A 25,470-nucleotide genomic window follows, 5' to 3' on the forward strand; every position below is an offset into this window, starting at 1 on the left:
CCGTTACTACCATCGTACCATCGAACCCAGCAATGCTTGCGAGGACTAGGACGAACAAAACACAGTTAGCGCAGGACGAAGCCCGAAGCGAGCAGGATCAAGGTCGCGCTGACAGGCGAACGCACACACACCGACACAGCCATGGCAGCAGGTGAGAAGCTGAAACGCAGGCCTACTACGATGAGATGCTTCACAGTGTGTTGCGGCGACCAGCTGTGTCTTTCTCCCGCGACCAGAGTGCGGCGCTCGTGTCGGAGAGGACGAGCGATTTCCCAGGAAGGCGGCACAGGACGTGACCGTGGCTCAGGTGAGGGATGAGTAAAATGTGTTCGTATACTACACAGAATTTGTTACAACAGGCGAAAGAGATAGGGCACCGCCATGGGATTGTAAAGGAGAGCGAGATACCGAACAGAGCGTAAACGGGCATCTGACTTTGCCCAGATGTACTTCCCCGTACTTCTGCTCGTGGAGGAAGGCATACGCGTTACATTGACCCAATTTTTCCGTTGCGCTCCCGTTGGCATTGGAAACGGGCCATCGAAGCCTTTTGTGTGTTTGTAGTCGGGGTTTCGAGCAGACGAACCCGGAGGAACCCAGTTTTGTGGACCTCTTGTTTCGGCCCTGATCCTTTTTTCCTGGCCAAAAGTTGAAATTCAAATCAACAACCAACAACACTAGTTGAACGCATCGTTATCGCCACATGATGACGCCCCTGTTGTGGGGTTTAAGGCACCATTTTGCTCCAAAGGTTGCTTGATCCGAAACAAAAACCGTATCTTCGCAAAATGTGCGTATGTAGCGTCGCTCACCTGAGATGTTGGTGCGTACACGCCAATGCGACACACCTGCACTGACGCAAAAGGGACGAGATAGCGCCATGCCATGTTTATAAATAGCGCAATTATCTACTTTTGGGCTAGTTTCCCAGTGAACAACGCACCCGTGTGGCGGCGTTTCGCTCCGCATTGGGTCCCAAAACGAAATCAATTGCTTTTGCCATCTATTTTCTTCACGCCTTCTTTACCACTGCAACAAGTAGCATGATGGGAGCCACGGAAATAGGATAGCGCCAAGCGAGCAGGAATTCTATTCATGGCACATTATAAGGAGAATAGCATTTGCATTCGTATTTGGAGGGAAATTTTACGGAAAATCATTCTAATTTTACAACAATTCCACGAAGTGGCGTAATAAATACGCAATCGTTTCCCCTTACGTCCCGTTTTCTGCGTAATGTTTCGATCAGCTTCACGCCCAGTTCAAGTGAAAAGCGCTTTACAAGCATTCTACAACCATTATCATTCGGTTCGGCTCACTGCGGTTTGCTGCAACCAACAATTAACCCTTCCATTAACGCGCGGCCTGGATAATTCCTTCTGGGCCGCGCGCATCACCACGTATCGTCGTCCCCAAGGCGGCCATTAGCAGCAACAAGCTGACGCGCGTCGCTGGGTGCTTTGCTCCATGCCGGTGGAAATTATATTGCTCACTTTTATCACACTTTAACACGGCTCGTTATTTGTTCGACGACGGTTGGCGAAACCGTGATGTTGCGCATTTTTTGGCACACCGCGCTGACCTTCTTTTCGAGACACGATGAGACAACATCTATTTGATGGACATTTAGCATGCATGAGCGGGCAACGGTGTTGGTGGTTTAATGGGTGATTTTGGGGTGCATGTTTGAAAACAATTTGATAAGGAAATCAAAAAACTACACACACGGTCACGTACCGGTGCGTGCATAAGCTTTTATTCTGGTTGGGATCGTTATAGAACGCTTTTTGCTCGCTTTTTGATGTCTTAGGCTATTCTTTTCGTTACCAATGAAGTCAAAACGTATGGTCCGAATAATTATGATAGATAATTTTTGTTTGATTTATTACCCGTTACAATATCGTTTAAAATATTCACTCTTCTATAACTCAAAAGCTGCCTTCCGAAACGAACATACAAATAGGACGTTTGCTTTCAAAGCGACCACGTGCCGCTTTGCTTCGGTTGTACGTGCAACAAAAGAGCAACAAAAGTTAATAGAAATTTAGTTTTCCCTTTCACTGATTTGAACTTAATATCTTTTTTTACAACAGATTGTCTTTGAACTGAAAAAAGTTGATCATACTCCAACTTCGATGCGAAGGATTCAATTTTGGTCGAACCAATGCAAACATTTCAGTATCCAGCTGTGAAAGTGTTTGACGCCCTTGAAATTTCATTTTAAATTGAAATATTTCACCCAGGCTTTTTCTGTTTATAACAGCAGATTGCATACTCTATTTTCCCCGTACGTCAAACTGTCTTAATCGTGGCTTTGTTTACAAAACAGTGCAGTAGCTTTCCGCATCGGTTCCGCAAAACTTTTGGAATATTTAGCTATTTTCGCTGCTTTTCTGGCGCTTTGTGAGCTGAAACACCTTCCAAGATGATGAACCAAATGGGTATGATGATGCAGCAACAGGGTGTCGGTGTTCCCGGCGGTCCAGGCGGTGTCGGTGGTGTTGGTATGCCCGGACCCGGAGGAGTCGGTGTCCCGTCCGGGATGATGCAGTCTCCGCAAATGCAGCAAGCCCAACAACAGCAACAGGTCCAGCAGCAGCAGCAACAACAGCAAGTCCAGCAACAGCAGGTTCAGCAGCAACAGCAACAGCAGCAACAACAGCAACAGCAGCAGCAACAGCAACAGCAGCACAGCCAATCCGCTCAGCAACAAGCACAACAAACGGAGAAGGTGGACAACATTTCGAAGGTAAAGGTGTTGGTCGGTCCGTTGCGTGATGCCCTGTCGACTACGATCAAAACTGCTGCCCAACTCATTCAGCAGAACACACTGGCGGATGCTGGATCGTAAGTAAAATACCATTTTGCAGAAAATGAATACGTATACTAACGATTTTCCTTACCTTCTGCAGCAAAACAGTGGATCTGAACAATGCGCCCCGATTCGACAAGCATTTGGAAGAGTTTTACTCGATCTGTGATCAAATAGAGCTGAATCTGGTGAGTAAAAGTTAGGAAAGGCAAGCCCAAAGAAACCCATCTAATTTACTAAACTTTTCTCTTTCGTATTCCGGCCTCACTAGAAAACGGCAAAGCTTTGTATGCAGCAGTGTACCTCCTCGCAGCAATATCTCCCGATTCCGGTTGCCACGAGTCAGCCACCGCTAGCGGAAACAAACGCGCTCACCTACAACCAATACCTCGAGGTGGTGAAGCTGCAGATCGGTTACGCCAAAGACATCCACGACACGCTAATATGTGCCGCTCAAAACATTTCTCCAAGCGAATGATAGACCAATACTATAAGGAGAGTAATCTACAGTTTATTTGTTCTTTATGGCATACACTCACACACGCATACACAGATAAATGGGCTTGAAGAGTGAGTGAGTGGTGGCGGCGGCGGCGACGACGGAAGTGGCCTCACACGATTCCAGTCTGATTTCCGACTTCTTTTCGGTTTGCGTCTTAACGACTGTCTAAGAAATAAAATTAAGTCTTATAAAGCTAACACAGTATCAGGCTCAGGAGGTTCTTTACGGTTATTTATCGCCCTCCGTAAAGACGGCGTTGTCGATGCCCTGCTTTTCCATGCCCTGCTTCTCGGCCAGCTTCGACACGACGGCAACCATTTCTTCGTCGCGGTTTCGCCGTGGAATGTAGATGTCGGTCAGTTTGCGCTTGTTGTCGGAGAAGTACAGCTCGATGTCTTCCAGGGTTCGTTTTTCCGTTTCGGGCAGGAAGAAATACACAAAGCCGAGTCCGATCAGGCCCATAACGCCGTAGAACAGGATCACCCCGGGCAGTGAGAAGGCACTCTCGAGGTTGAAGTACGTTTTCGTCGTCACAAACGACATGACATAGTGAAGGGCGGCCGTAATGCCACACGCCAGGCTTCGATTTCTGAAAGCGGCGGAATAGGATGAGGCACGTGGTCGTGGAAAACAGGTGAACAATCTCGCTTACCTGAATGGAAAGACTTCGCTGAGTAAAATCCAGGGCACGGGCAGTACGCCAACGCTGGTGAAGAATGCCAGCATGAAGAAGAGCACCATCGGAATGTAACCCAACGATGTGACGTGGCTCGTGCCCGGGTGGTTGTCGAACGAGGTCCATCCCGGTGGGAACGTGTTGAACGCATAGATCGACAAAGAAATGCAGGACAAGGCAGTGACGGTCATCGACGTAATGGCGAGCCTTCGTTTGCCCACGAACTTAATGCTGACCATGCACACAATGTTGGCGATCAGTCCCAGCAGTCCGGTCGAAACGGTAGCCCAGTTGGCGTCCAGCGGTACACCGTACGCCTGGAAGATCTGCACCAGATACGGCCGCATGCCGGTCAATCCGCTCAGCTGACCGAACACGAAAAACAGCATCACAAGCACGAATGGGCGCAGGTTTCTCTTGCGCGTAAGTTCCTTCAACTTGGTCCACTCGGTCAGCGGAGGATGTTGGCAGGTGGTGGCTCCACTTTTCTCGCAGATCGCACACTTTGCCGAGTGCAGGCTGTAGCGTTTCATCTCCTGGAACTCCTGCTCGACGGCTTTCGGCGATACCCAGCCACGCAGCCATTGCAGGGACTTGAGTGCATCGTCGGCCCGGTTCTTGGACAGCAGCCACATCGGAGTTTCCGGCACGAAGCAGATCGCAATCATGGTGGCGATGGGAATGGAGGCACAAATGGCCGCCGTTGTGCGCCACGTGGTAACGGTGCCTAGAAGATACACCATGAAGAATCCCAGCATCACAGCGACTCCGGCACAGGATGTTAGTATTCCGCGGATCGAAGGTTGACTGTGGGAAGAAACGCCGAGATTATTCATCAATTTTGGAACAGAGGCGAGTAGAGAGAGGAAGAGTCCAGCAAAGGATAGAATATTCACCAGATCTCTCCAACGTAGGTCACGATCGGAGCCTCCATAAACCCGACGCCCAATCCGAGCAGGATCGCCGCCGTGTACATTTCCTCGAGCGATACGGCAAAGTGCAGCATAAACCATCCGATTATGTGCGGAATGTTGACTAGAATCATCGAGCGCTTGCGGCCGAGCGGTTCTAGGATGATCCCGGACAGGACACTTCCCACCGGTTGACAGATGTAGGCAATGCTTCCTGCGAAGTTGGAGCAGCATTAACCCAACGGATCGCCAATAAAACCCAAAACCTCAACCACTTACCAAACCACGACGCTTGCTGGGGCGTAAAGTGCAGGAACTCGTCCGGGGCACGATTTTTTATGCCTCGCAGGGCCGGAATGACGATCGTCGGAAATGCGACCGCCATACCGAGATCAAGCAGCAGGAAGTTTTTGGCCGTACTGGCCAATATCTGTGGTAGGATGCGACGAAACGTGCTCACCTCCTGCCGCTCCTTGCCGTCCTCGGTGTGCTGCGGTGCCATCTTCTCGTCGGTTTGTCGCACCTTTTGCTCACCCCGTGCCGACCCGTTGCTGGCCGACCCGTTAATGGTGTAAGCCGTTTTGCTGAAGAACAAAAAAAAAAAAAGAACGCCGTCAAAGGAAGTACGCGGGCACACGTGCCGTGACAATGTTTCGATTGAGAATTTCGAACGGAAGTCAGTGTTTTAGATAAGGAGATGACTTGTGGGTAGGATTTTTCGCTGTTGCTACACTTACCCCATGCTCGGAGCACCAGCGCAGGGAAAACCCGATCGAGAGCGAGGAAGCTTTCCGTCGATCAGATAATGATATCACAATTCAATTGTTGAGCACCGATCCTCGGCACGATCCTCGCGTAGTACTAGTAGTAGCAGCAGCAGCAGCAGCAGCAGTCTAGTGGGATTGATAATGTTGCGGGCCGTGCTACTCCATTGACATTGTCCACCGTAGTCTCTGTGGTCAGGTCTCGGCTAACCCTTATTATAAAGCCGAAGGAGAGAGTGAAGCGAAGAAAGCGACCGATTAAAAAGAGGCCACCCGTTAAGAGCCGCTCGATCATCATCGGTTCTAGCATTGATTGAGTTTTTGTTGTGTCTGATAAGGCTGGAGGACACGAGATCTCGGCCTCCGGAGGCAGAGCAGGCATGATTATGTCTGACAGCATGTTTTGATTTGCTTGTGGCTTCTGGGAATGCGCGCAGCTGCTGCTTCAGCTACTGCTTATTACGAGCAGCGCCATCAACTGAATCGAACCGGTTCGGACCAAATTGTTTACCACCTGAATGGGAAAGCGTACAGACGGAACCGAATCGCATTTATGCAATGGCGATTCAGCGCGAGAACACAGCCACCGCCACAGTATCCATTCCACCGTGTCCCAACCGGGCTGACCGTTTTTTTTTTTTTTGACTGACCCAATGCGGTAAGTGCGCGTTGATCGAGCACGATCAGCTGACCAAATCCATTGCCCTCTCGGCTTGGAGCGCAATTTCAGTGAGTTTAGCGCGTAATGGCGACACTGATTTCGAAAGTGATCAGAACCGACTGCAGCGCACCGGCGGGTGAGAATGAGAAGGATGCAAACGTGTTTAGAGAGGAGCACGTTTGGGCAAAGGGCACACCACCACCGCGAAGTGTGACTAATTTTGCGTGAAGGTTTCGAGTGGCCCTCGAACAGAAAACGGTGCCACTGGGGAATAATGTGGCCGTAAAAATCGAAATACTAGCAGGTGACACTGCATCAGGTGCTGCAGGTTATCTGTGAGCAAGGCACGTCAATTGTGCCTCATTAGCATTCCGACAAAGATCTTGGTGTTGGTAGAAGTATTTTAAACACCCAACGATTCCCCTCGCGGCGCTTTTTGCCGGTGTCCATTTCCTTTCACTTTCTTTTGAAGTACTACCGAGCAAGCACAAACCCAACCCCGCTGAACGGCGTGTGTCGTGATGGTAAAAGATAAAACCACCTCGAGCAAGTATTAATGTAAATAGCAAAAATTCCCTGATGCCTGCCAAGGTTTGTTTGTCCATCGTAGAACTTCATCGTAGCCTATCTTTTCCTAGCCGGTTCAGCCGGCCCAAACGCGATCGTGCAGCCCACCACGGACAGGTTCTCGCTTGACAACAACAAGCGATGATCGATGGTGATGACGATTGCATTACGACGAACGCCGGTAACTTTTCTCCCGGATTAACGCGCTGATGACTCGTGGCTCGGCAGGACGGTCGAGAGTAATAAGTTGCGATCGTTTTCGAATCGTTTTTGCCTATAAATTAGTTTCTAATGAGGCGGCAGCTATCTGTGTAGAACGATGCATCGAGTGCGTTTTACCCGGAGGCTCGTACGATCACTTTTCGCCCCCTTTTACCGCATCGCAAAGCGTGATCGTGTGTCTATGTGGGCAGTTATAGGACGAGGGCACGAAACGGTTTGACTTAGAGGGGACACTGACGTTAAGCTCACGGAGCGATAGATGGAGAGGAACAGGTCCCCGAGTCAAGGCTAATCCTCGCGATCTTTCGCTCGAGTGATGAACGCCATTTTCGGGAAGTGACGACCCCTTGAGCTCAATTTGCGCTTCGCACCGGTTCGGCGGGAAGACGGAGTCTAATGGATTAATGTAAATGATGTGTAATTCGGTCCCCATACACACAATGGACACACTTGATACGATTGCCTCCCATCCTCGCGCGGAGCTCGGTGTGCCCAGGTCGTCTAAATCAAAGTTAGAATGGAGGTGAACAGCAAGATGTAACAATTGCTAGCGACACACATCAATTCACTACCGCCGTGTGTCGTCTCGCGCACTCATGGAAACTCATTGCTCCCACGGCCTATCAAACGATCGATCGTACTTGAGCGCACGAGCAACAACGCACTGGCCGGGGATTGGGTTTACGGGCTGACGGAGCCCCCAAGTCACGGTTTCGTGTGGGTTGTACGTCGCAGCACTCGATCTCACTCATGCATGATCCATCATCGGACCGGTGCGATGTTAATCCGCGGCTTCCCAGCAACACAGCACCGCAGCGAAATTGAATACTTCTTCTCGTTTCACCGGCTCCGTCCATTTCGAGCTTAATCCCGCCCGGATCGGTTATTACCCCATGCTGCAGATCTGCTTTCCAGCACCTAACCCCCTTTTCACTTCTTTTTTTCTCCTCTTCCGTCCGACTTCTGGTCGTAGATCCGGCAGCTGCTGGTAGGAGATCGGAACTATCTAGAAATTGCTTCATGTCCTTGAATGATGGATGGATGGATCTGACGCTCGCCGAAACAGCAACTCTAACCCCACCGTTCAGAGGTCAACCTGGTGCTCCATGATCAGGCGAATTCTTTTCGACCCATCGCAATAACAAACAAACCAAACACACCACGACAACAACAGCCAGAAAAAAACCCCAAAATCCCCATTTTACATGCTTGAACGCGTGTGCTGATGGCTTGCTGGAGTTTTAGAGGCACGCGATTTTTGGATCGCAATTTGAGCGCGTCATCTAATTGCAGCCATGGGCGAGATAAACACGGACCCATCATTTCCGCAAGCTCGACCACCAGCCAGTAGTCTGCCACTGGCTGCAGTCCAACGAAAAAAAAAAGGCCACATATTTATAGACGACCATCATCAAACCCGTTCCAACGGCACAATCTGCAGGACAAACGCAAAAACAAAAAACAAACGATCCGAAATTCAAACCGGCCCCATCAAAACCGGCTATAGAGAGTGTAGAAAGATCAAATCGCGAACTACCAAGCTCCCACCGTCGTCCTCCAGCTGGGGCCAAGGGAACGCATCTGGAGAAATTAGTTGCATAAACACGTTTTGGATGTAATCGGGGGGGAGGGGGTTGCGAAAGCAAGACGGACTGGCGGACTGCTGGCGGGGAGGGCGCTAATATGTGGCACACTCGGCATCGCCACACGGGGACAGGTTTTGCATGCACAATGTGCGAAGATGCGCGTAGGTGTCGTTGGACGAGCAGGCACTTTGCCTGCACAAGCACTACTACTCCGAGGGTAGTTAGCGTCAAGCCGGTGAATGAAGTACGATCGTCGGGAAAGGCTTTCTCGGCCGAGGAATGGAGGATGGGGATAGACTGAATATTAAAAACGAACGGTACATGCGCCAGACCAGTTGTCGCAAGTCGCCGCCACACGCTTGGACAAACAGAATCAGCTGAGCTTACAGCACAACGCGGCGGCTGTTGTTTGCTTTCTACACGCAACGTACTTCCGACACGCTAGCGGAATATACGTCCTAAGGAGAATTATTTCATTCACAACAAATTTATACTAACCGTAAAGCTTCTTGAACGTTTTTTGAACACACACGCACGCGCACACTGCTACTTTCTCGTCGATCTACACGCACGATCACTTGCACCGTACTTAGTTCCCTTCGCAAGTCCCACCCGGCACATGTGTCCCCAACAAACAAAAAAACAAAACACCTTCTGTTGTTTTGTAGCACTTTAGACGGTGAATTCCGTCCTGCGCACACTTTTACTTTCACACTTGGCACAATTGTATTTCTGCGTGATGAAGGTTTAGTATTCGGAAATCAATCTGCGCCTGTAGTCTGTCCAGCGTCAGCAGCAGCAGTAGCAGCAGCAGCAAATCCAGTGAGCCACCGTGTGACCCGTCCGATGGTGTAACTCAAACTGAACAGCAACTCCGATGCTCCAACGGCATCAGCCACACACTGCGACCGACGTGGTACTGCGGCCGACGTTGATCGACGACATAAGGGCGAAAGGGAGAGAGAGAGAGGGACCAAAGGAGGGATGACCAGCAGCATCCGAGGGTAGTGAACGCGATCTCGTCAGCAGCATAATACCGGCAGCAGCAGCAGCATGGCAAGAAAAGCTTGCGGCGTTGTTCCTCTCCCTCACCCCCGCACTCTTCCTGGGCGATTCATCTGGAAGGGTCAGATAGCAACACACGGTAACGATATTTCGCAACTGCCTCACGACGACCTTGCACACGGCGGATGCAGCGGAATTGCCTTTTCGCTATGCGTATTGCACAAATGGAAAACGCATAGATCCGAAACACGAAGGATGGAGATGCAAATGGCGATTGATAAGAAAGGAAACGGGGAAAATGGAAATCAGTGCGTACCCCGTTGCTTCCGGACCATTTGAGCTGCTCGATGGCTGTGGATTATCTCCCGATGATGACGAAGATGATGCTGCTGATGCGCTTTGACGACATTTTTCACTTCTACTTATCATTCTGCTGCATTGCATTAGATGCAGTACAAACACGAGCTGATAATTGCATCGTTGCTGTTAGATAAAGTAGTACTCCTTCTGCTGACAGAAACAATGCCTACAGATGCTTTGATTATACAAAATTATGCAGTCATGTAACGGTTTGAAGATTTAATAGAGTTATAAAAAAGAAAGATGGCGCCCAAGATGGCTACCGTCCACGCACGTGGCTGCCTGCATAGTCGTTCACCAGTAGACTTTGTGACAATGAAACATTCGTGGTAAAGTGCTTCTTTTCTAGTGAAAATTTGCGCCATTTAGTTCCATTAGACAATTAGAGATTGGATAAAGAATTGTGTCATGATCATCATCAAACAAGGTCAAATTTGTTTCAGACCATATTCTTCAACATTGCGCATACTTTTGAAATAATTTTAATTTCTGAGGAAAAGTATAATAATTCGAAAAAGAGTGTACCTTTGCAATTTAATCAACAAGTAAAAACATTCTGCATAAATTATTTAAAATTATTGTCCTAACGAGCAATTCGAAAAATTTAGTGAAATATTTCAACATCTTTCAAATACGGCCCGCATGACCCCATGCACCTCCCAGTGTGAGAGATGTTTGACAGCTGCCACTGACATAAACAAAGCGCAACAGGGTGAAAAGAAAACATTCTCACTGTGCGGAAAACATTAGTTTGTGTTTAATATTGTACAAAACGCGACACGATCTGTGCATTATTAACGAAATTGCGTTATTTTAACATCTTACTAAAACCCCTGGTTGGTTGGAAATTGTCAGACTTTAGTACGAGGAAGTTAAAATCAGTTGAAGAAGAGCGCGCCTGCAAACTCGATCGGACGGAGCTGGTTTAAATAGCAGTAGCGGCTCAAACAACACAACAAATCGTTCCGTGCGATCGAGCGCGAGAGGATCGTCCTGTGGCAGTGCGAGAAAGTGCGTGCATATTGTGATCGAGTTGGAGTAGTACCAGCAGCCGCAGCGGTAGACAAGAAAAGTTCTTCACGATGACGGTGTTTACGTCCAAATATCGATTGTAAGTTTCGTGACAAGAATGACCGCCTTGAACGCGCTTTGGCTCTAAGCCCCAAATGCAGATCAGTTTTAACAAGTGGGGTTCAGAACAATTGACCTAGTGCTGGACTGTGTGGCAACATTATGTAGATGTACGAACAAAGAAGCATGAATGAGTTTCATCGGAGCGCGAGTTCATTCCTCTGGCGATCATATGTACCCGTCTGTGTTCTGAACGAGAGTGAGCGAGATGGCATGCGCAAATGCTGTTCAGAAAGGATCAAAGACACACGGCACAGAGCATTCACGCCATCCGCCGTAAGAACGTTGATCAGAAGAACTTTCTCTTTTCGGTGGAACTTTCGGCATCCCGCAATGTGTGTCTTATTAGAGCAGAGGTTTGCCAACAGTTGGGCCACACCACACGGTGGAAAACTGATTGATTATACAATCTTTTCACCCCGCCCGTAATCTGCTCTAATCTAGAAACTTCCTGTCCGCGTGGCCTTAAACAACGGCAGCGCGCTTTCGCTGCTCCTACGGGAGCCTGTCCCGAGCAGCGTCAAAGCCATGTGCTCTTGCCGACAGGGTTTGCGTTTGTGTGTTGATTGGTCGCGCACAGCCACACCGATTAGCGCAGGTCACCTGAGGAGCGACCGGTTCGCTTGGTGGTGTGGTGGTGTCGGTGTGTGTCGGTGTAGGAATGTATGTTACGTTACGGGGTTTGCCCGCGGTAAACATTATCAGCTGTAACGCAGCATAGCTTTCCGTCTCGCGGGTCAATAAACTGCTTCAGACTCGTTGTGTTTAGAAATGCTATTAGAGAGAGAAAAAAACAAATCAATTATTTACATTGTTTTGAATGAGATGTTAAATTAATTATTATATTACTTATGGAATGCTTCAAAGTAAAGCAAAGGTTTTATAGCCCTTTTCTACTCACAATCGAATAATTCAAGTTCAAGGTCAATCAACGGACGATTTATTTTATTTTTGTTAGGCATGTTTGGTTCAAAATTTGCGGCAAGCTTTAAGGCCTGAACATATCTGCGTTTGAGGCATATTTCGAGCAAAGAAACGCAAGTGATAATGAAGAACATGGCTGGAGCAATTCGGTGATTAATGAAAACGAATGCTAGTCCCGAATGATTACACAGAAGGACCAGGATCGAATCCCAACTGCAATGTTTCCCCGTTCCAAGTACGATTCAATCATGTCAAGCAAACCAGCGGTGGTTGTAATGCCTGCAAAATAAGAATTGCATGAAAAATGAGGAATCGTCGCCACCATAAAACAGAAAGAAGGTGTGTAAGTGCAATTGCTTTGTGGAAAGTAAATACCTAAAGATGTGGACCACAACAGCGATCAAGCTGTTCTGATGTTTCGCTTGATAACAGGAAGTGCTTCCAAGCTCCATTTTATCTTTATGTGAGCGTTCGATTTCACCCTTACAGGTATGGCCCTTTTGCACATATGGTTTTGCTTCTCTTGTGTCATTATCATCACTAAGGCTTGGTTGGTGTGCTATCGCAGGAAACAATAAAATATTATCTTAACCCTTCGCCCCTGTCGATGACTTAATGTCAACACACACTAGTTCCAAAAAAAAAAAGGCGTTCGGAACATAACTGCCTGAAGCATGGGGGCTTGCAGCGAATTCCCACGAATTCGGAGTATTCCGCTTTCGGTGCGAATTTACAATTCCTTCCGACACTAGAACTGCTTCTTTCTGGCCCTGTTATTGTTCCAACACGGCCAGTTACAACAGGTGCCACCGTATCCGTATCGGTGAAAATCCACTATCGTCGTGCCGATTAGTCACGACCGATATCTGGATCGCGATAAAAGGGAACTTGGGGATGATGATTTCGGGGCCGCCGGGGATGACAGGACCTGCTTTATAACCCGCTTTGGCTGGCCGGTGGGGTAGATAAGGTGCGCTAATATCGCCAAAAATTTAACCACTTACCATTTCCGCCGTGGGAACAGTTGATTGATTGTCGCCATTCGTGAAGGTTGCTGCTTTTGGGCTAAACACGCCGAGTCCGTTCTGTTTTGCCAAATTAGCAGTGGCACCGGAAGTTGTGCAATTTGTTTACACAGTGAGTAGCGAGAGGGTTGGTGACATTTGGAAGCCTCTTTCGGCCAGTGGTTTGCGCTCGGTGAATATTTGTCTGATCCGAGACGCGTCTGATCCGAAAATGATCCCACATCAGCAACATCTGTAGGCAGCAAAAGTCCTTTTTTTCCTCAATTAAACCAGCCGGTACGGTGCCTACGACGGTCTCGTTATCATCACCCTTTGCGATATTGAACTTCGGGAAAGTTTGCTTCGTCGTGGAAGATAAGGATCGTGACGTGTTGGGTCGGAAGCCCCACTAGGGCAGCTTGTTGTTCCCAAACAAAAAGCTCAAACGCTCGCGCCGCTTCATAAAACCACTTCTCTCTTTGGGACAAAAATCGATAAAATGTGCTCTCCACCTACTGCTACTACTGCTGCTGCTGCTGCTGTTGGGGCCAGTACTTCCCCTGTGTATTTTCGCACCAAGTGCAAGTGCATACAGAGGCCGCCCAGGGTCACCCGGGATGGGGAAGAGAACAGTAAACCGTCCGGAGCATGACTAGAAGCACGTGCAGATTGGTCGTCCACGTAGAAGTAACGTCACTGTCGGGCACGCCACGCCGGATGGACTGACTTTGGGGACTCAAACGATAGTAGCAACACGTGATACTGTGGGTCGCTTGTGGCGTCCATGTGCACGGTGGCAGGCTTCCAGGTGCGATTTTATTTTTGTCCCTAGGTCGTTGGGTTGGTTGGGAGGGTCTCGTAATTCGCGCTGTCTGACGACCAGTCCTCGGGCGTACGTCGCGCGATGGACTTGTTGAGTAGCTTCATGTGCTGAAAACTTCAGTGCCAGCGCTGGTACACAGTTGCGGGACAGTGCGAGCGTTGTGTGGATTTGATTAGATTTTCGCGTACAACTCGCAACATCAGATCATAACTGACTTCGCGTGTGTGTGTTTGTGTGTCTGTGTGTGTATATCTTGCCAATCGTTATGCATGATATTAAATTAACCAATTGAGAGACGCGAGATCCCTCGGCAGGCAGGCAGATCACCAGGACAGGGAAGGTCATTGGGGATGGTCTGATCCGAGTGAGTGAGTCCACGTTCCTCACCAGGCAGCAGAGGCGTGCTCGTTGTTTCTGGGGGCGTGTAGTTGAGAACGTGCCGAAACCAAGCCAAACGCATCACAGTCCCACCCTGGCCGGCGGCGAAAGATGCAGAAAATGGCGATCCTTGCCTACCGGAGGACCCTCATTCTAAACCTTTGTTTCGCTGTGTCTTGGTTTCTTTGCGCGCTCGCCAGGTTCTCGAAGGCGGTCAACTTGAAACCGAACCCCAGACAGTGGTCTGCGCGATGGACTATTGTGCAGCGGTCAATATATGGTAGCAGTAGACAGCTTCAGCAGCAGCCGAACGCATCCCCCACAAGTCACCAACACCAACACCAGCATCATCACCAGCACCACCACCACCAGCAACACCAGCAGCAGTTCCACCATCAGTCGACGACAGGTAAATCCCGTAGCAAAGTTTACAGAAAGTGGAGTTGGAAGGCCGGTGCAGGTTGGACTATATTATCGGTTTTGGATTGGTGGTTACTAGCGGCCGGCGGTTGGCTGACTTGGCGCGGTGTATTTCTTCGTTGGACTCCCATCGGTATCTGTATGGTGGTGGCAGCAAAGTGGCACCTTCACAATCGAGACCTCGATAAGAAGGGCCTACCGCGAACCGCCGCGAAATGGCAGGTAAGTTGATCGCCGAGACCAAGACACAGCTCCTCTTCTCCGGCCCCAGGTCCTTTACCATCTGACTGCTCGCTCCGTAGGCAAAAATGTACTGCTCGCTTCCACTGCGACTCATGAGCCGTTGCTGGGGCTGGATGGCCGACCGAAAGGTTCCAAAACCGGTGCGTCCCATGATCTACGGCCTTTACTCGACCACGTTCGGCGTGAAGATGGAGGAAGCCGCGGCCGATAACTTCAAGTAAGTACGATCGCAACGAGCGGAAGATTGCGTCTTGTTACGGTACAGTGTGTCCCAAAATGCCGCTGTTGTTCCCAATCATCGTTGTTTAGTACAACTTACAGACAAAGTAATGTTACGAAAGTTTAGAGAAAAAGGAAGGTAATGTGTGTTTTCTTCTGTTTTTGATAAAAAAAGCAACAATTTCTATCATTCTTGGCGTTCAGTCTGCCAAAGACCGTTGGAATGAATCCTCTCTGCGTTTCATTTCCTTTGTCGTGTGTTGGTGTGTGTGTGTGTTGGGGAACGTTTTTGTTGGTTGTTGGTGGAGGTCTTCCGTTCTCCTAATGCTTTTCAATGCTCTCTAATGTGCTTTAAACCCCTTATGTTCTTTACGTGCAGTTTCTCTCGGCTTTTACCGATCTTCTATTGCGATCAGTCTTTAATCAATGCTTTTGCGTCTTTTTCCCAACTTGCAAGTGGTGCTTTTTACTAGTATCTAAACTCTACTACAACTATTTATAAGTATTTTCATTTTCAAAGCCATATATGCTAATCTTTTCCCTTACCAATCCACCATTCCGTCACACACACAGAGAGTACCGAAGCTTAGGGGAGTTTTTCACGCGCCCACTCAAAGAAGATGCCCGGCCTATTGACCCCAAGACCAGCTTTGTGTCACCCTGTGATGGACGAATTCTTCACTTTGGTGCCGCGAACTCAAATCAAATCGAGCAGGTGCGTTCCGCAATTCCAACAATCCAATCATTACCAATCCTAATCCAACCAATTGCCATGCTTGCTTGCTGCACAGGTAAAGGGAGTGTCCTACAGCTTGGAAGCCTTCCTAGGGCCACCGACGTGGACGAAAAAGGACGCCCCAGAGATGGTGGAAAAGGTGAAGAAAGGGGCCTCGCCCGACAGTGTACTGTATCAGTGCGTCATCTACCTGGCACCGGGAGACTACCATCGCTTCCATTCGCCAACGCTATGGAAACCGGAACTGCGGAGACACTTTTCCGGGGAGCTGCTGTCGGTCAGTCCGAAGATTGCCGGCTGGATTCCGGGGCTGTTTTGCCTCAACGAAAGAGCCGTCTACATTGGCAAGTGGAGGCACGGGTTCTTCAGCTACACCGCCGTGGGTAAGTGTGGGAAAAAAGTGTGTCCTGCTTGGGTGACAGCGGGTCAACCGGATCTTAACTTCTACTGACCTTAGCTGCAATTAGCTCCCGAGGTTTCCTTATCGCCCGACGTTCGGCGAGACCTCGCGTGGAGGTGTAAGAAAGAAGGTGATAAGGAGCTTCACTACCGTACGATGCTGTAATTCGCTATCAGTTGGTTCGACTTACCGGGATCCGGGAGTTTTTTTTTTGCTTTCTTTCGGGAGATCTTTTCCATCGTACGATCGTGCGATCGACGGTTCCTTACGAACCATGAATGAAGCAGTGATAAGCAGCAGTCGAAACTGGTTCGGGTTCGGTCACGGGTAGCATGGTGTGAGAAGTCGAAGATCCGGGTCGTGGGATGGTTTCGCTGACTAACGCACTGCGGCTTGCCGTTTCCGTTTCAGGAGCAACCAATGTCGGTTCGGTGGAGATTTTCATGGACGAGAAGCTGAAAACCAACAAATGGGTAGGATTAGCCTGCGGTAGCCACAAAAAGAAGGAGTACGATGAGCTGGAGATGCCCGACGATAAGTACCTGGACAAGGGTGAGCTAGTCGGCCAGTTCCGGATGGGAAGCACCATTGTGTTAATCTTTGAAGCGCCTAAAGAATTTAAGTAAGTACATCAATTCACTAGCGTTGCGGTGATCAAGCTACTAACCGTTTGTGTTCCCTTTCCTGAAGGTTCAATCTATTCCCCGGCCAGCGAGTGAAGGTCGGCGAGCGGTTAGGCACGTTCGAGGGTACGGAAGAAACGATCGAAGACCCGGAGGAGGTGAAACGCGCGATCAAATCTTTGGACGAACCGGAACCGGTGACCAATCCGTGAAAGTATTCAGCGTTCACTTTGAGCCAGCTCGCGAGCGTCTCAGTGTAGTGTCTCAGGATAGCAATAGCTTAAGTTAACATTTCTTTCCTTTAAAGTTTATCTGTGTCCCCTTCCCAACAGTCTAAGTACAACAGTGATGCAGCACGTGCATAAACGCTGCTGGAGGTTGTTAATTCTAGATATGTGCTAAGTAAACCAGTGCAAACGCGAAGCAATCCATCGGTAAGCAACAGACATTTGTTCAACTAGCTGCCGTCAGCACACCAGCGACGCTTACCCTTAGCCGAGCAGTAGGAACACCTCTGTATGCGTACGTTTTAGTGGCAAATACCGTAAGAGTAGTGCATATTGCACACGGTTGGATTGTTTCGAATGCTGCGCAACAGCATTGCAGTGTTTCGAAGGGTGAAAAAATTGCACGCTCGTGATTTAGATGTGATCGCAGTACCGTGAGCAATACCGCGTTTGATTGTTACACGAGCTGTTGCCATCACACGCGTATACATGACCTAACCAGTTGTAAAAAAAGGGTCCCAACCTCCTCATTGTTGACCTCAATAATTACCAAAGGATGCGGAGGCGAACCTTGTGCGTAGGTGATTTGTGAATGACCGTGAAAAAGACATGTTAGCAAAACGAATTGTTCCTGCCGAAGTGGTTCATTTGGAGAATATATTTTTATGTTAAAATTACCTTTCGCGCTCGTCCGCTGTTCTGTTGCGTGTCTCCTTTTCTTTCCCATTACGTAAATTGAGATTCTCCCAAGAAGAATGTTGATGTCGTTTTCTTCGGCCGCCTGTATTTTTCCTTTTAGTTTTTAGCCCTCTTGACTTGACTTGAAGAGCACGGTTTCGGTGCGATCACACAGCTGCTTACCAGAATCCTTCACCTTTACCAAACACCTGTTGCGCTCCATCTTTGTCTCCTGCCGGAGGAGGCACCACGTCGAACTGTATGTTGTATTGTTGGTCCAGCCCTATGTAACCATCGGAAAGCAGGTACACCGTGTATATGCAACGTCCTGTGTGCGGGGGGCAAAAAGGAAAACCAAGCAATCGTTAGCTTCCGACAGGAGGGCTAAGCACCCTTCAAACTTACCAACGCGTGATGGAGCATAAAAGCACAACTGATGCGTACTACGATTGCTGCGGTACACGCACCGCTTGAGAGCTATCACTTCGCCCTCCGCTTGGTGGCCTAGCGTTAGGAACCATCCTTCGTCCTTACCCTTCGGGAACTTGGGACAGTGGATGTTGAGCGTATCGAACGAGCCTAGTCTTATCAGCTGTACGCAAATCACATACTCCTGATCGGCATACAGCTCCATCCACTGGTCGCGGTTCATCGGTTGCTGCACGGACCGATCCACATCGCCGTCCTTGCCGTACGGTCCGCGCACCGATATCTGCACGTTGAGTGAGGGCAGTTCGCTTATCACCTTGTAAATCTGCTCTATTTCCGGTTCCTCAAATTCCTGCCTTAGCGGTGCGGCGAGATTTTCGTACTTCCGGTTGCACTTTTCTTTCAACGCCGGAAGTGTCAGGAATGGTAAGCTGCAATGAAGAGATAGGAAATTCCTGTAATCCTCCATCGCGTGCGGTAGCCGTATCCAGGGCTCGACTCACTCTGTTTTTATCTGATTGAAGATAGCCACATTGTACGCTTCCACGTTGGGGAGTGTCATGGCAACGGGATCGTCTAGCCAGCGCGCTTGGACTATGCACTGCATCAGTTGCTGTACTCGTAGCGTGGTTGCAAGCCAACCCCTTTCCGCGCATATATCGACCATGGCCTAGAAATCGGCGAGAAGAACGGAAGTGCAATCATCATCACCATACTTGGCGATAAATTCGAGTAGTGGTGTGCGTGTGCGAACAACGAACGGATGATGCATACCTGAAGAATACGTATTGATTGATCGAGCACCGATTTCGTGTCGGTGCCGTAATCAGAGTTTGGTAGGGGGAGCCGCGATAAGTGCGCCTGTAACAGCAGGAACACTTTCGTGTGCGGATTGTCCACTGATAATGGATCCACCTTCAGTGGGCATAGTTTGGCCAAATCGCTACAAGGAAAGAAGAGAGAAGCATTCCAATCAGTTATCACCTTCGCGAAAATGCACCAAATGGCGGTAAACGTACGCGTTGTACAAATCTTCATTGTGACGGACGGGATGCTCCTCAAATTCGGCCGCATCTGCCATCGCTCGCAGCAGCTCCTCCATGCTCATGTCGTGTCGCAGCGTATCGGCAAAGTGACGCATGGTGATGTGCGATAGATAGTAGTACGAAGAGATGCGACCCATCGAGGTCGCGACCAGTGATCGGTTGTCTTCCTCCACCATCACACAACCGGCCCGCACCAGCTTGTCGAGCACGGTTTCGATCAACTCCGACAGGAAGTAGTTTACATTGTCCATTTCCGTGGTCTCCAGCCCGTAGTAGGTGGGGTTGCGAAGTAACCGGCGATAGAAGTACGTCCAGGTCAGATAGTCCAGGATGCTCTGCTTGGTCCGTAGCGTTCCGGAAACGATTTCCGCATTGACGTGATCCGGCAACACGGCCAGCAGACTCGACTCCACGGGGAATGGGTCGTAAAGGAACTTTTTGTAAAAATTCTTTCTCGCATCCTGCACGTACACACACGCAATACCCTCGTTGCCGAACTGGGGACGACCCGCGCGTCCCATCATCTGCAACACATCCGTGATGGGCATGTCGACGTACCGTTTCAGCTTTCCATCGTAATACTCCGTGCCCTTGATGATTACGAGATGTGCAGGAAGGTTAACACCCCACGCGAGTGTGGCCGTGGCAATAAGGATTTGAATCTTTCGATTCAGAAACAGCTCCTCGGCCGTTTTCCGGTCGCGCTCGTGCAGTCCAGCATGATGCATACCGATACCGAACGCTAGCGTCAGCCGCAGGTTACTGTCGCGCACGTTCTGCAGAATCTGCTCCATCTCTTCTTCGGACGTGTGCAGGAACTGTTTGGAGTTGTCTTCGCTCGCAAGGAACGTGATCAGGTCCAGCGCCGTTAGACGCGTCTGTCGACGAGAAGCCACGAATATGAGTGCCGGCGTGCAGGGTGAATATTGCCGAATAGCCTGGAACGCGGGTCGATTCATCGTGGCCATGCGCGGACAGTAATGCCTTCCCGGGAAGCCCTGTATGTGCACGGACAGTGGTACCGGTCGGACGGATGGTTTAAAGTTGTACAGTCCCATCGCATCTATTCCGAGCCAGTTGGCCAAATCGCGCGCATTCGCTAGCGCCGTCGAGAGCCCAACAATCCGCACCGTGCGTTCGGTGTGCGAAGAAATGAAGTTCATACGAGACACGATCACCTCCAACACTGGGCCACGATCTTCACCGAGAAGATGAATCTCGTCGATCACGATCAGCGCAACGTCGCGTACATAATCACGCGTCTGCCACGATCGACTGATGCCGTCCCATTTCTCCGGCGTAGTAACGATAACGGACGATTCCTTGATCGCTCGAACGTCCGGCGTAACGTCACCGGTAAGCTCGACCACCTTTTTGCCCAGCTTCTGCTCGATCCGCACTTTCCAATCGTCCATTCGCTCCTTCACGAGCGCCTTCAAAGGTGCAATGTACACCACTTTGCCCGTTGGGAGTAGCCGAAAGACGCGAAACATTGCCATTTCCGCGGCGATCGTTTTACCGGACCCGGTAGGCGCGCCGAGCAGGACGTTGTTGTCCGTGTGGTACAGACAGTGGAAGATTTGCGTCTGAATGGGGTTGTAATGGGTGAAGCTGTACAGTGATTCGTACTTCCGATTGTTCAGCACCGTCACCGGGAGAGGCTGCAGTGGCAGCAGCTCCGTGTGTGGGGGATGCACCTCCGGAAGAATGAGATGCTTGAAGGACAGCGGAACCAGATTGTTACTGCCCAACCAAGTGTCGCTTGCAACGCGGATGTAGTACTGTGGAGGCAGAGGATCCTTCAGCGGAATAGTCATGATCAGTTCCTGCTCCTCCTGACGCATCGTTTGCCGTTTCGTGATTTGGAAATACTCCGAGTGATAGATGTAGTTGCTCTCCGGATCCTCAATCCATATCCAGAACGATTCCGCCGTCTTTCCGTGCACGCGATCGTTCCACCGGAACGAAGCCCTTATAAACACTCTGATGCGCAGGACCGTACGCGTAATCGGCTGCAGCGTCGCTTCAATTTCGAGCATCGGAAACTCTTCCGCGCACCGTTTCACTATCTTCGCATACCGATGGTTCCTCAGAAAGTCTCCGATCTCCTTTTCCTCCATATCGCGCAGCGCGTTTACACTCAGCCCCCGCTTCTCGATCTTGTCCACCACGTCCAACGGAAGCAGGTGGAACTGGTACATCGGCGTCTGCGATTCCCACATCTGCTTCTCGAACATTTTGCTCACATTAAGCATCCTGCCCGCAAGGATCGGATTGTTTGCCCGTAAAACCATCGTGAAGAGCGCTCGCGCGATTCGGACCGCGTTTTGCGTAATGTACGACATGTCAGACATGAGCGAGAACGAACGCACCATCCCCTTCGACAGGTACGTCTGCATGAGGATGTTCACCTTGCCGTGGATGTTCTCACTTCCACCGCGGACCGGCACTTCGCAGCAGATCTGTGTCAGCTCGTCCAGCTCGTCCATCTCGTCGTCGCGCACCTTCAGCTGCTGGAACTCGTGCGCGTTTGCCATCATCTGCAAAATGTCCGCGTCGGTCATGATCGGTTTCAGCATCTCGTTGAACACTTCCACCGTGTCGTACTTGATGTAGAAATGGGACGCCGTGCGACCAAGATCCGTTACGTTCAAATCGCCGGTGCGGTCGTTGTACCGAACCATTCGCGCTTTGTCCAGTGCCATCGCCGCGGTGTGGATCAGCTGCCGGCGCTTCCGTTCAAGCGATGGGTCTTCCCGCAGATCGTCGTAGCTCAGCCCGTAGCACTGCGGGTTCATTCGCATACGCACGAACAGATACGTGTAGCTTAGCCACACGATCGCTTCGTCCACGTTGCTGATGGTGCCGAGCGTCACCTCGGCATTCAAGTTGTCCGCCAAGCACTGGATGAAGTTTGACTCGATCGGGAACTGATTGGTCAACAGCGACAGGTAGTGGTTCAGCTTGTCGTGCGTGGTGATGATCGTACCAACGCCACTCTTGTCGTACTGTGGCCGTCCGGCACGGCCAAATATCTGCAGCACATCCAATATGCCCAGATCCACAAAGGTGCCGTGCTTCGAGTCGTAGATTTCCGTACCCTTGATAATTACGGCGTGCGCTGGCAAGTTAACGCCCCAAGCGAGCGTTGCCGTACACACCAACACCTTTATCATCCCGTCCGCGAAGTACTTCTCCACCAAATTTCTATCCTGCCGCAGCATGCCGGCATGGTGCATCGCCAATCCATTCTGGAACAGATCCACCAGCTGTTTGTTGCGACTTTTGGAGACAGTTTTCAGCGCACTTCCGTACTCCGGATTGCTTTCCGGCAGGAGCAGATTGATGTGACCCCTTTGCTGTGCTAGATCCTTGATCAAGGTGGCCGTCCGTACCGTAGCATTGCGGGCATGCACAAACACCATCACCTGGTGTCCCTGACGAACCATATCGATGCAACGCTCGTAGCAAATCATGTCCATGTCCGACAGCTGTTTCAGCGCGTTCAACGCTTTCACGCCCACAAAGTTCGTGCTCAGCGGCACCGGCCGGAAGCGAGAGTCGAAGAAGAACAGCCCAATCATTGGATTTACGCGCAGAAACCGTGCAACGTCTATGTAGTTGGGCAGCGTAGCCGACAGGCCCACGATTCGAATCATGCTCTGGGACGATTCCACCAACCGGAGCGTGCGGGCCACGAGCGCCTCCACCACCGGTCCTCGCTCGCCGTGCAGCAGATGAACTTCGTCGATGATGAGCAGCTTCACCAAGCTGATGAAAGCAACATCGCCGGCACCTTTCCGTGTCACGACGTCCCACTTTTCCGGCGTCGTAACGATCATTTGTGTTTGCTGCAGCTCGGCCTTTGTTAGCTGCATGTCTCCGGTGAGTTCTCGCACCGAAATACCCAACGGTTGCAGCCGCCGGCCGAAATTGCTCGTCATTTCAGCCGCCAGTGCCTTCATCGGGGCCACATACACGATCTTGAACTGATCGCGATGAATCACGCCCTGATCGACGAACTGTCTTATCGTGTACACGATCGTTAACATGGCCACGTTGGTTTTACCCGCTCCGGTTGGTGCACATACGAGCAGGTTCTCGTTGCTGTTGTACGCTGCCGAGTACACGACACTCTGTATGCGGTTCAGCTCTTCACATCCCTTGAACGCGATTTGTCCGATTTCATCCAACGAGCTTATCTTGATCCGATTGTTGCCGATCGAGAGCGGTGGCGGATCGGTGGCAGGAATTTTCACCTCCTCGAACAGCTTGTTATCCGTTCGTTCCACATTTTCTGGCAGCACTATCTTGTTGCCCGCGAGGAATCCGACGTGTTGGCGCGCTTCACTGTACGAGTCGTACACGTTCGGATACTTCACCGGCTTGGTGGGTGGTTTCGAGATGGGCAGTACGCCCCCCCGGGCTTTAATCTTTTCCATCATCATCTGCGGCATCTGTGCCGCAAGCATCAAGCTTTTCTGGTAGTTCAAGCGCAGCTGCACTGGATCCACCTCCACGCAATCGCCCTTTTCGACGGCGGCCGTTTCGTTGAGGAACTTTTTTAGCTTCTTCTGCTCTTTGTTCACCTGCTTGCGCATCTGCTTCTGTGATTCCGTTTGTATCGTTACGGGCATCAGGTAGGCCGGCGCGTGTTGCATTGCTTCCAGGTTTTGCTGTATCTTCTTCATCACTTTGATCTGCTTCAACGCTTTCACTGATTCGATAAGATGTTTGCGATTCTGAAGCATTTCCGATATCACCTCCAGATACTCCACGCCGAGAAAGTCAAACAAATCCATCTGCAGCTCGTCGTTTGTTTTGGCCGACTTGAGCAGCTCCATTAAGTTGTCCACCAGGTCGGGTGGAACTTGCTGGGAAAGCCAGCTGCGTGTGTACCTTTCCGGCTGGTGCTTCGCAGCGGAGGAGGTACCGGAGGAGCCCGCTACGGGCTCGGCAGTCTTTTGAATAGCGTCGTAATTCATCGTAAAGCTTTGCGCCACCTGGCTGTCCAGTGGATTTGTGGGAGAAAGATCCATCAGTTTGCTGTGGTCGTGTTCCTTCCGGTCCAGAGACAAATTGCACTCTATATCATCGCCCCAGCATTCCTCCGCGTGACCATTTTCGCTTATCTCTTTCTCTTCGAGGTACTCCCGACATTGCGCCGTCAAATTGCCACTTACATCGTACACCAACTAAAAGGGAGAAAGTAAATGTATTACCAGGTTCCTGTCAGCGCACTGCAGTCCGATTTCATACCGAACACATTTTGTTGATGAGAGCATTCGGTACCTGACCGAACATTTTCTTCAGCTTGGACGAGTGTTTCATCATCACGACCTTCTGGTCGAGGAACAACCGCAGCACAAGTATTGCCGCTTCGTCGACCAGTTCGGCATTTTCCTCCGATCCTACCATCTCGCGGCTCATCTCCCACAGGTCTCGAAACTGCTTCGACAAGATACCGCCAATCTTTGGATCCACATTGCTATTGATGAACAGTTTCAGTTCCTTCCACGATACACCGCTACGGGGATGGATAAAAGATTACTTAAAGACCCGACGCTGTACTCTTTGCCGCATCGTATCCTACCTAGTGACTGCCTTCTTGCGGAACAGCTGTATGGCGGCTCGTTCTTTGGGTTCGAGGATAAGATTTCGTTGCATGTCCAGGTCCGTGTTGGCCCGCATAGCTCGCGAGAGTCTCGGTAGTTCCGTCATGTTTGCACTGCTCCTGCCTTCGGTGGTTGCAATCGTTACGCTGCCTATGGTTTTTACCTTACGGAGCCAATATCTTGGCACCGATGTGGCACTTGGTAAGGTTGTGCTGCCACTCGTGCGAGAATAATACTAACGATAAGTTCGATGCCGGCAGCTTCAGTACACTGTGACGCACCGTATTTAGTCACCGGTATAGATATGGAATGATAATTTCCAACCTGGCGAAATGATGAGGATCTTCTTCCACAATTGCAAACGTTGTCGCAAGAGGAATTTGCCCTGGCCTCTACAACTCGAGAACTGTCAGCCGGCTTTCACCAGACTTGTGGCCCAGGTGGCATATTGCACAGGAGAATCGTGCGGGCGTGCTCCTTGATGAATCGGCGTATTGTTTTCCTGCTT

The 25,470-nt window shown here is 50.2% G+C and overlaps 4 protein-coding genes across 6 annotated transcripts; 2 read left to right on the top strand and 2 right to left on the bottom strand.

Moving 5' to 3' along the window:
* The first annotated feature begins 197 nt into the window (after positions 1-197).
* On the top strand, positions 198-3,511 carry LOC118508437 (mediator of RNA polymerase II transcription subunit 29). The gene is made up of 4 exons (XM_036048216.1): positions 198-307; positions 2,094-2,847; positions 2,913-3,000; positions 3,084-3,511. The coding sequence occupies exons 2-4, from the start codon at positions 2,426-2,428 to the stop codon at positions 3,288-3,290; spliced, it is 717 nt and encodes a 238-aa protein (XP_035904109.1). The 5' UTR covers positions 198-307; positions 2,094-2,425; the 3' UTR covers positions 3,291-3,511.
* Positions 3,308-9,596, bottom strand: LOC118508427 (facilitated trehalose transporter Tret1-like). 2 transcript variants are annotated; one of them, XM_036048204.1, is made up of 6 exons: positions 9,200-9,596; positions 5,639-5,871; positions 5,181-5,485; positions 4,887-5,115; positions 3,967-4,797; positions 3,308-3,903 (listed from the first exon to the last, which is right to left on the bottom strand). In XM_036048204.1, the coding sequence occupies exons 2-6, from the start codon at positions 5,641-5,643 to the stop codon at positions 3,543-3,545; spliced, it is 1,731 nt and encodes a 576-aa protein (XP_035904097.1). In that variant the 5' UTR covers positions 5,644-5,871; positions 9,200-9,596; the 3' UTR covers positions 3,308-3,542. The 2 variants fall into 2 exon arrangements, with proteins under 2 accessions (XP_035904097.1, XP_035904096.1); XM_036048203.1 differs by having other exon boundaries at positions 5,639-5,877.
* Positions 9,597-10,753: 1,157 nt separating this feature from the next.
* LOC118508430 (phosphatidylserine decarboxylase proenzyme, mitochondrial) lies at positions 10,754-17,871 on the top strand. Of its 2 annotated transcripts, XM_036048209.1 has the most exons (8): positions 10,754-11,177; positions 14,527-14,735; positions 14,826-14,968; positions 15,049-15,206; positions 15,782-15,923; positions 16,000-16,327; positions 16,756-16,966; positions 17,035-17,860. In XM_036048209.1, the coding sequence occupies exons 1-8, from the start codon at positions 11,149-11,151 to the stop codon at positions 17,177-17,179; spliced, it is 1,365 nt and encodes a 454-aa protein (XP_035904102.1). In that variant the 5' UTR covers positions 10,754-11,148; the 3' UTR covers positions 17,180-17,860. The 2 variants fall into 2 exon arrangements, with proteins under 2 accessions (XP_035904102.1, XP_035904101.1); XM_036048208.1 differs by having other exon boundaries at positions 10,762-11,177; positions 14,527-14,968; positions 17,035-17,871.
* Positions 17,872-17,960: 89 nt separating this feature from the next.
* On the bottom strand, positions 17,961-25,068 carry LOC118508423 (activating signal cointegrator 1 complex subunit 3). Its single transcript, XM_036048192.1, has 7 exons — positions 24,941-25,068; positions 24,607-24,874; positions 19,321-24,542; positions 19,076-19,244; positions 18,805-18,971; positions 18,278-18,732; positions 17,961-18,200 (listed from the first exon to the last, which is right to left on the bottom strand). Exons 1-7 carry the CDS (start codon positions 25,066-25,068, stop codon positions 18,052-18,054), a joined length of 6,558 nt encoding a protein of 2,185 aa, XP_035904085.1. The 3' UTR covers positions 17,961-18,051.
* Between the last annotated feature and the right edge of the window lie 402 nt (positions 25,069-25,470).

Source organism: Anopheles stephensi, chromosome 2 (assembly GCF_013141755.1).
Source record: "Anopheles stephensi strain Indian chromosome 2, UCI_ANSTEP_V1.0, whole genome shotgun sequence".
In the NCBI taxonomy this organism is placed as follows: Eukaryota; Metazoa; Arthropoda; class Insecta; order Diptera; family Culicidae; genus Anopheles; species Anopheles stephensi.

Bases quoted from the DNA above. Each gene is read 5' to 3' on its own strand.
- LOC118508437 (XM_036048216.1), top strand. From the start codon at position 2,426: ATGATGAACCAAATGGGTATGATGATGCAGCAACAGGGTGTCGGTGTT. The intron at 2,848-2,912 runs GTAAGTAAAATA...TACCTTCTGCAG, and splicing joins ACACTGGCGGATGCTGGATC to CAAAACAGTGGATCTGAACA. The intron at 3,001-3,083 runs GTGAGTAAAAGT...CGGCCTCACTAG, and splicing joins ATCAAATAGAGCTGAATCTG to AAAACGGCAAAGCTTTGTAT.
- LOC118508427 (XM_036048204.1), bottom strand. The intron at 5,116-5,180 runs GTAAGTGGTTGA...CCAACTTCGCAG, and splicing joins CCAGCAAGCGTCGTGGTTTG to GAAGCATTGCCTACATCTGT. The intron at 4,798-4,886 runs GTGAATATTCTA...TTCTTCCCACAG, and splicing joins ACCTACGTTGGAGAGATCTG to TCAACCTTCGATCCGCGGAA.
- LOC118508430 (XM_036048208.1), top strand. From the start codon at position 11,149: ATGACGGTGTTTACGTCCAAATATCGATT. The intron at 11,178-14,526 runs GTAAGTTTCGTG...CGCGCTCGCCAG, and splicing joins TTTACGTCCAAATATCGATT to GTTCTCGAAGGCGGTCAACT. The intron at 16,328-16,755 runs GTAAGTGTGGGA...TTTCCGTTTCAG, and splicing joins CTTCAGCTACACCGCCGTGG to GAGCAACCAATGTCGGTTCG.
- LOC118508423 (XM_036048192.1), bottom strand. From the start codon at position 25,068: ATGACGGAACTACCGAGACTCTCGCGAGCTATGCGGGCCAACACGGAC. The intron at 18,972-19,075 runs GTATGCATCATC...GCCGATTTCTAG, and splicing joins AATCAATACGTATTCTTCAG to GCCATGGTCGATATATGCGC. The intron at 18,201-18,277 runs GTAAGTTTGAAG...CCCCGCACACAG, and splicing joins TTATGCTCCATCACGCGTTG to GACGTTGCATATACACGGTG.